Here is a 9720-nt window from a genome sequence, read left to right as displayed (position 1 = left end):
GGCTTCATTTTACAGTCCTGGCTGACCAAGCCAGCAAGATCCCCAGCTCCATGGTGCACTTCTCTGAGTTGGGCTGACCAGGTTTCATGTGCACACTGCTCTCTCTTCCCCTTGTAACCCCAGTGGTATGTGGCTGGTACCCCCTCTTCAATTGAAGGGATGTTTGGAGGTGTGTGCATGTGCCATGGGAGTGTAGCTGCTTAGCCTGAGCCAATTCACCCTCCTCCCCTACAGAACAGAGCAGAGACTGTGGTCACCCAGTATACTTTAACTACTTACAGGACCAATAAATGTTGTAAACATATACATATATTCAAGAACTATTTACAAGTTTATATTACTAAGGCAGTAAATCTTATTACTCATATACATGGGCAGAGATGAAGTACATATGACAGACAAAGGTGCTTATCAACGTAAACCTTGACTCCCAGTGGTCTTCTTATTAGGGTATAGCCCCTACACTCCCAGGCCTGGCTAGCCTGGAATGGGAACAAACACCAGTGGCACCGGGGTAAGCAGTGGTTCACTAAATAGGACCCAACGATAAATAAACAGTGGTTAGAGCATACATAAACAAGGTTACAACAATACAATCCCACACACAGGCATAGCAACCACTTGAATCCAAAGTGATTATCATAAGGCTGTCCCCAGCATTTTAGCAGCTGACCATTTAACAGACATAACAAGGCAATGCATATACATCTTATAATAAAGTATCAATTTAAACAAATTCACAGTGAAAATGCAACTTATGGTCCACCCCACATATAGATATAGATATAAATATACATATAGACCCAGGGCAACATTTATCATTTACATAAACCTTAACAGTTACATCCAGAACCAACAATGCACAGTAATCATGATGCATATAGGAGTAATACACAGGGAAAACAGATAAAGAAACATCATCACTGGTCACATACACTCAGCACCTTCATTCCCACCCCCCCCCCAATCTCCAGAGGTGTCTCCAAACAAGCCTTTAGCCCCTAGAGTGCTCAAACAGCTGCTTCGTCCCACTGCTGCTTCCCATGGAAAGGCCCAAGCTGCCTCGTGCAGCTACCAGGGCCTACCCACTCTCCTGGACCTCCCGTGCACCCTCCAGTGCCCTGGGGCTGCTGCCACCTGCAGAGATGTGGGCCCCTGCCACTGCAGGGTTTTCTTTGGCTCTCTCCAAGCCCCGTGCACCAATCCATGCACTGTGGGACCCCTACCACTTGCAGGATCGGAGGGACCTGAGCTGCCTCAGTCCTGAATTCCCTTCAGCTCTTTCTTGGCCCTGTGCACTGATCCATGCACCATGGGACCTCTGTCACTCACAGGGTTGGGGACCTGCGCTGCCTCGTGCAGCTACGGGGGGGTTCCCCCCTCAGCTCTCCAGCCCTGTGCACTGACCTATGCAATGAAGGCTCCTGCCTTCTGCAGGCTTGGGGACCAGCCCCCAAGGTCCCATCCACTCCTAGACCATCTCCAGCCCTGTGCAACAACCTGTGCTCCTGCCTTATGCAGGGTTGGGGACCTGCTCTGCCTCGTGCAGCTGCCAAGGTCCCATCCACTCCTCAGACCCTCCATGCACTGATCTGCGCACCAATGCTGCTGCTCCCTCCACAATGGGGCTGGGATGTAGCCGCTAGCTGTTTTCTGCTCAGCAGAGGCATCTTCTGGGCGCTTCTGGGGAAGCTGGTCAGCTCTACCAGCTCTTCTGCAGCCCTCCTCATCATCCCTCATCAAAGCTACCCATGTGCTCAGCCCACAGACTTTTATTCCCTCTGGAGGCTCTGCCCCCCAGGTTGGGAACTGACCAATGGAAAAGTCTGAAGGTTTAGTTCCCTCTCAGGTCCTCTTTTTCACCTCGCCCCTAGGTCAGGGTAGGGCAAGCCTCTCTTCTTCCCTCTTCTGATTGACAAGGGAGGGGAATGCCCCACCAATCAGCTTGAGCCATCTGGCTCCAGCCCCTGGTGGTTTCTGGGAGCTGCAGTCCAAATTAACAGTCAGCACACCTCTGCAGACTGCCCCCTGGTTCCACCTGCTGTGACACACATTACATTTCCCATTATACAAGGTTATTGTCCTTCCTTCCTTCTTTCTAAAGACTGTTAATATCAGTGCACATTACTGGATTAACAACCCTGACAAATGATGACCAGGACTGACAGCTCAGGTAGCTTAAGATTTATTACAGTGCCCCTACCCATGAGCATCAGTGCAGTTTTGGAAGGACCCACTCTTTGCTGACCAAGTGCCTGATTTGGATTTGAACCAGTAACCTAACATTGAAAGATTCCAAATTAGCTCACTTGGCCCCAAATAGATGCCTTTCAACCTATATTAATAGAGCTGCTAATAATACAGAATTTGGGTCTGCTCTTATTCTAATACAGTACTCTTTTAATTTTAGTTCTAATTTAAACCCCTTCTTTCATCTCCTCGCTGTCTTCTTACTGGAATTCAATTTCCTGTCTTTCTATCTCAGATGCCTGTTCTCATTTAGCTTCATTTAGCATTGGGAAGTGTTTTTTTCCCCCTCCACACTTTATAACACAATTTTCCATTGTGTTGCACCTTGTCTCCAGACTTCTTTTTATCCTTCTTTCGAATTTGAGGTCTGAATAAGTGATGCCCTGCCCCTTTATTTTGCAAAGACAATTAATTTGTTTGCCTTAAGAGATACAATGTGTTGACACAAGTGTGTTTTTGTGAATTGTGTTGTGTTTTCTTTTTTGCATGTATCCTCCCCTGGTGCTTTGAATCTACAGACAAATTAACAACTCCCACAATAGCAGACATTTGTGGGACCACTGCCCAAAAATCAAGTTCCTTTTTCATCCCTCAGAGTTGGTTATTGTTCTGTGCCCTAAATAATGTGGATTTTTATTCCTGCCCCTAGCCTATCTAATAGGAAGTAGTTGTTCTTATTTTCTATTTACATGTCTAATGCTGTCTTGCATCCAGTTAATTGCTGACCACAGAGGTGACATGCAGTAAAGAGTTCCAAAATGTAATGATGCATTGTGTAAAAAAAACAAAGAAAAAAAAAGAGGTATCTCCTTTTACCATTCATTTTGTTCTGGTTCCTTTGTTTTTTGTATTACAAGAAAGAACATATGCTTTTCATTCTCTATACTATTCATCATTTTGCATAACTTTTTCATTTCACCTTATAATAATGTCTTCCCTAAGCAAAACAGTTCTAGTCTTTTAACTCTCTCTTCATATGGAAGTGTTTCTACCTCTGCTATTTCTCATCATTTATCTTTTATTTTATCATCCATATTTTTACTATACTGTTTTGAGTTACAATGCTCAAAATTGGTCATTGTACTCCAAGAAACAAACCACTTTCCTATAAAACAGAAAATAACCCTGAAAAAATTGTGCCATCACATTGTTTGTCCCTCCTGGTATTTTGTTTGCTTTTTTGACTACTGGTATGTATTAAGTTGGAGTTCCTTAGCTTCATATACACACACATGCACACACATATGTGTATATACACACACACATGCATGTGTGTACATGTGTGCGCATGGCTGTCCAAAGCACTGGAGCATATTTACAAATGACTGTCCAAAGCACTGGAGAACAGTGATAAGGGAATAAGCCCTTTTCATTTTTTTGACGTTATGCCCGTCTCCTTACTGCAGATCCAAAAATCAAAAAAATGCTAGTTAAATTAAATCCTAAAATAATTTTTGAAGATGATGTACAAAGTAGAATGAGCAGATTGCTATGAGGATACCAGACTGAGCCTACAGTTAGAAATACTCTCTTTTCATTTATAAACAGAGCAAACAGGATCCAAAATAATTTTTCACAATAAGTTTTGTGAGCAACACTGTACTTGAAAATGTTGGTTTCTTCATTAAGCATTTGCCAATTAATAATGAGAGATTCAGAAGCCTGTTAGTGAGGCCTTTACTCAATTTGTCACTCTAGACTATCCTGATGATTACTGTCAAGGTGATGTAGCTTTCTTGCTGATTCCTCCCTTTCTCTGATGAGTACTAAAGTGAAACTGTCTTGAAAGCTAGGTCTTTAAAAACTGAGTCATGTATCAAACAGGGCAGGATTTCTTTCAGAGGTGCCAAATCCCCAGAATTGCTATTAATTTCAGGTGGAGTTTTAGGTGTTCAGCCTTTCTAAAGATCAGATCCATAAAACCAGGCTGTTTAATCAGAGGAACACATTCCAATTACACATTTGCTTTCAGTTAGCCCTCACATACCCATTCATTAGTACAATACATACTAACTAACCCAGATAAAGTCCCTCTCATGAATTTACAATATTTTTTTGTTTGCTTAGCTCAGGAAGTTCCAAAGCTACAGGTTTTTACAAAGAAAAGAAAAATTATATTATCCTATGTAGCAGGGTTGGAATAGATGTGATGGTGTAGCAATCTTTTTTCTTAATTTACTGGCTCAGGTGCATCTCTTTAAGTGCTAGGAAAGACGGCCTTGTTTGGCCCTTTATAAAGTCAATATTGCATCACTAGTTTCTGCTGTGTGAAGCAGTCTGGACAAGGGCAATGGTTTTAGTGGCAAGCCCAGAGGGGCTTCGGAGAAGGAAGCAAGGAAATATAGCTGGTAAGCAAGAGAAGATGGGAGAAGAGGTCAGTTAAACTTTTGTTTTTAGGCTTACATCATTTATCCTTTATTTTAGTAGCAGTGGCTTCCTTTATTGCTAACACATGAAGAAATCTGCCAGTTCTTCAAATAAGTTGGACAATTCAGAAGTTACCAGAAATTCAGACTTATGTTCTAGTGAATCTATATATTTTTTTTTTCCTCTTAAAGTAGGAATAAATTAAAAGAAAATGAGTAAGATACTTCTTGAAGACTTTATATTATCTTTCAAGCTTTTTAACTTACTTAAAATGTATTATCCCAGGAGGACATGGTGCCAAGCATTCAAGAGCTGAGTCAAAGCCATTGGGGTCCTCTTTTTTTTTTTTTTTTTTTTTTTAAAAGGGGATCTTAAGTCTAACTTAAGCACCAAAACAGCAAAAGCCAGTTTGAAATGTGTAAAGCACCCTGTCCCCACACTCCACTCTCATCATAATACTTTTGGCCAGCCTCTGAAGAACCCTTGGGGCTAGATTCACAGAGGTGTTGAAGGGCCTGAATCTGAAAATCCCAGTAGGTTCCTATCTGGATCTTTAGGTATTTCCAGATCTCTACAAATCTGGATCTTGGTGCTTAATATGTTGTGCTTAGTTAGAGGGCTAGATTTTCAAATAACTGAAATAGGTGTATTGGAGGGAAATACATCTCTCTATGACTCTTCTCTCTCTGCCAGTGATGTTTCATTTCTGACAAAGACTAGAATTCCAGTTTTCCCTGTATATATTTTCCCAATAAAACCAAAATGCTTGTAAAATTGTGCCTTCATATAGGGTGACCAGACAGTGCACAGTAAAGAGCCAAGACCTTTGTAGAAGAGTGGGTCCAATGTTACTTGTGTGTTTTGGTGCTGGGAAAAAGAGAAACAAAAGAGCATTTTCCTGCTCTACTCATCCAAACACTTGTTCCAGTGGATATGGGACAGAAGTTCAATAAACTGATTTGATCTAAAACAGTTAAGTCTGATGGTATAAACCTGGATGGATGTCTTAAATTGGTCTTGGCCTTTTTGAAAGCAGTTTATGTGCACTGAACTTCTATTTCATTTCAGACTTGAACTGGTTTCTGATCATTTATACTGGCTTATGTGTAACTTCTGTCCCTCGCTTTTATGATGTTTGGTAGGCTGTTTGCTTAGGACAGTTGCCTGAATCTGTGCCCTGCCTCCCTAGGAAAATGATATTTGGGTGACACAAGATATTCCCTGGGCTGAAGGCAAATCCTGAAGGTGTGAATGAGCTTGGCTGTGAAGTTCTGTGAACAGGTGCTCCTTCAGTGTTTGCCCTCTCCCCTACCATGCAAATTGCATTAGGATGTCAGATAGACATGTTCCTAGTTCTCAGGGAATCGCACAATTAGACAAAAAGTAATAGTCTGGCATATTTTCACATATTTAGTAGACAAAACAGTGGATTTCCTTTAACTCTAGCCCAGCTTTTCATACAATTACATATGGAAAGAAGGGGGGGGGGCAGTATTGCACAAAAAAGAACATCCACTGATTCAGGACATTGTAATGAGTACAGAATTGGCTGAATTCTAATCTAGGAATAATTATTAACAGAAAAACATCAATGGGGAAAATATTATCAAGTGATATACCAAAGGATCAGTATTAGGACTGATATTAATGAAAACGTTAATTAATGTTTCTATTAAACAATCCAGAGAATAAAATTATGCTTTGATCAAATATGTAGCGACTAGACTGAAGCTTCAGAATAATTGATCGAGAGATTTTTTAGACTAAGAGGTTCATTTCAAATAGGGTGATATTTAATTTAGATAAATGTCAAACAATACTCTAAAGGATGACACTGTATGAAATAGTAGGTTGCTGATTACAGAGCAGTAATACAGAAGGGAACTTGGGACAGTGAATAACAAATAGGGCACAGAATTTTCAATTTTATGCAACTACAAAAAGGCAAATGCTCATCTTGATGAAATAGACAGTGAAGGGTTGTCACTTGTAGGACAATGGTGGCAATAACATCTCTCTACAGCCCTGATATGACCATGTGTCTTTTAAAGCCTGAAAGTTTAAAAAGACCCAAACCTGGAATCTAAAGATGGGTGATAAATAATGAAGCAGGACTTCTAAAAAGAGATTCAGTTTAATATCTACATCTTACCCAAAAAAAGGAAGAAAGTAAGCTATAACTGCCTACAAACCCTTGTGCTGACAAAATGAGTGATTGGCATTGCCTAACAGTGGTAATAGTTGGAATAACAAGGCATAACATAGCAGTGAAAATCTACTTCTATCAAAGAACTTGCATTGTAACTGAGTCTCCCAGTATTTTTAAATAGAAATAACAATCTTTCTTCCCAGCCTGCAGGGACAATAGCTTTGCTGTTTTTTATTTGTTACTTTGGGTATGCTAGATTTTTGTGAAAAAAAAATAATGGAAACAAGGGTGAGTGCATCTAAATGGCCTTGCATTTAGCACAAAAATGGTGGAACCCACAGTATTCTGAAGGAATCCACAAATCAAGGCTCTGTGAAACTTCAGGCCTGCTCTCATACAAACCTCCTATTGGTCAGCATGTCCTATTGGGATAGGGAAAGACAATTTAATACTGTAGCATCTGAAGTAATTGGGGTATCATGCTAGCAGTTTACAACCACAGGAATGATGGTGTTTGAAAGGAATTCAAAAGTTATCTAATCAAGCTTCCCCCTTGTTTTTCCTGACTGTTTCACCTTAATATGTTTTGCTACAACTTAAACCTATTGTCAAAGTATATATATAGTGCTGCTATTTCTCTAAGTGGGTGCACAGAGCACCTTGCTATGGAAGGATTTGCATACATACATATGCATCATGTGTGATTTGCATATGCATCATGTGAAAGAAGTTCTGAAAATTCAAGTATTGCTTTTTTTATATAACTTCTGTGTTGTGGTAAAATGGAAATGTTGGCACTACACAAGAAAGATGAATGTCCAGAAACTAGTTTAATGCTGTGACCTTAATTTTAGTTTTCTCTTAGGCTCATGCATACTTCTGAGATACAGCTATAAGTACAGAACAAGTATAAAGCATATCTTGTAATCTTAATGGGTGGTTAAAATTTACACTCTCAGCTATAACAATCAAGACAGTAAACATCAAGTTTAAAATGGAGCTTGTGACATTCAAAACTAAAAAGTAGATTAAGAGTTAGACATGCAGGATTTTCATTTTAATGAGTATGTGTCTGCATGACAGAGAGAGAGGAATGTGTTATGGTGGAACACATGACTTTTAATTAAAGCTATATAAGAAAAGAAGAAATATCTGTAATTTATACCTGTAACAGGTTATACCTGTAACAGGCTGAGTCACTTACTGTTGAGTGTTTCTTACTATTTGCATTTCATAAGTGAACTAGGAATCGGGGGGACTCATTGAGCTGTATCATTGTACAGATAGTGACAGTCCCTGCATCAAAGAACTTGCAGTCTAAATTGTTAGAAGTGTCTGGTGAATGAGACCAACAGACCCGGACCTACCAAAATTGCAATTTCACAGAAAACACAAAATTGGGCATTGCCCATGAAAGCAGGCAATGTCCACCAAATCCAGGGAAAAAGAAAAGAAAATTTACTGAAAATAGAAAATAAGATGTTGGCTCCCCAGAGGGAGCCAGCAGTCCTCATGGCACTGGCTTGGCTGTGCAGCCTGCCAGAGGGGAAGTGGGGGGGAGGGCCTCCAGCAGTTGGTAGCGAGGGCCAGGTCTATGTGGTGGACAGCACTCGCAGTCCATCAGTAGCAAGAGGCAGAGCCACTGTGGGCCCTCAAATGATAAGAGGCATGGGGTTGGAGGGCTCTGCCCTGATCAGTCTGTAAAAATGGGAGCCGGCCCTGTGATCTCCCACAAAACCAGGCAGCTGCCTCCTTGTGTTGGGTAGATCCTTACAAATAGGGTAACAGGTGAAGCTAGTAAAGCAAATGAACTAAAATATGGTAAGCAAAGGTTTCTACTATACTACACTTGTTGCCATTGTCAGCTGGTATTGATTTGTATCTCTCCTAGCAGAAGTGAGTCTTTGCATGGGGTTTGTCTCTTCAGATGATATGCTTTACAAAGTGGGGATTCAGGTTTGTATTTATTTCCATTACATAACCTAAAAAGAAGTGACTCTCTCTCTCACAATAGGGCCTTGATTTTGATTATTGTAATTAAATATTTATATTGCAGTAAGCTTTAGTTTGTAGGGCTTTTTATGTGTAAAAGCTGTAGCTTTCACCTTAACACTGAACTACGCTAGTTGAACCAGTGGAATAATATTACTCTTGTTGATCCTGGATGACTGCTGTTACGGAGCTGATAGGTTTGTCCTCCATTGTTTGTAGTCTCCTGATGCACACAATGACTTGCTATTTCAGTATAGATTTCCTGATTTATTCCTAGGTCAAGTTGACAAGCTTAAGTTTATATTTTCCTTTAATTATACTGTGTCACGCAAGGCTACTAGATGACTTATTAAAAAAATCCACAAAAACACAAGTTTATTCTCAGCAAAAATGTATGGTTTTCTCCAATGTTTTTGTTTTAAAAAATGCGGAAAAAACTTTTCATCAGAAACGCTTAACGGAAGGATTCTGACTAATCTGTTGAAAATTTGCCATAGCTTTTCTTAGCTTGTTACACTTTTTTGCTAAAGGGGTAAAAGTGTAATAAAATATGTATCACTAGCTTGCTTTGTTCTTCCCAGGAAAAGTAGAACAGTATTATACAACTTTATATTTATATGTTGTATGGGTGTCTGAGGGACTATTAAGAAAAAACTGTAGAACTCTGTTGGCTGCAATAAAGCTATCCTGCAACCAGATGACATTTCTTCCTGTGCTTACTGAGTTCTGACCATCTGGATTGCAACAGATGTCACCCCTTGTGCTCAAATACCCATATGCACCATATACACATATATGCATGTATAGAAACTGGTGTGCACATGACTTATTGAGCACTTGATACTACCATATAGTTCAGTGGTTCTCAATCTTGCTAGATTCAAGGCACTCATGGAAAATGCCAACTGTTAGTTTTTACTCTTATTTTTTTTACTACAGAGAAATAATAAGTAATTTTTCTG

General features: G+C 40.1%; 1 protein-coding gene across 1 annotated transcript in view; it reads left to right on the top strand.

The window, feature by feature from the left end:
• Positions 1–4529: 4529 nt before the first annotated feature.
• ATP2C1 (ATPase secretory pathway Ca2+ transporting 1) overlaps positions 4530–9720 on the top strand; it is a 116265-nt gene continuing 111074 nt past the window's right edge. The window contains exon 1 of the mRNA XM_019483556.2: positions 4530–4624. Within this exon, the coding sequence (XP_019339101.2) occupies positions 4541–4624 (84 nt within the window). The 5' untranslated portion in view covers positions 4530–4540. The remainder of the gene's footprint in view (positions 4625–9720) is intronic.

The sequence above is a fragment of the Alligator mississippiensis genome, chromosome 5, assembly GCF_030867095.1.
Source record: "Alligator mississippiensis isolate rAllMis1 chromosome 5, rAllMis1, whole genome shotgun sequence".
NCBI lineage: Eukaryota > Metazoa > Chordata > Crocodylia > Alligatoridae > Alligator > Alligator mississippiensis.
Note: the sequence above shows the minus strand (reverse complement) of the source record. Positions and strands in the feature narration are given on the sequence as shown.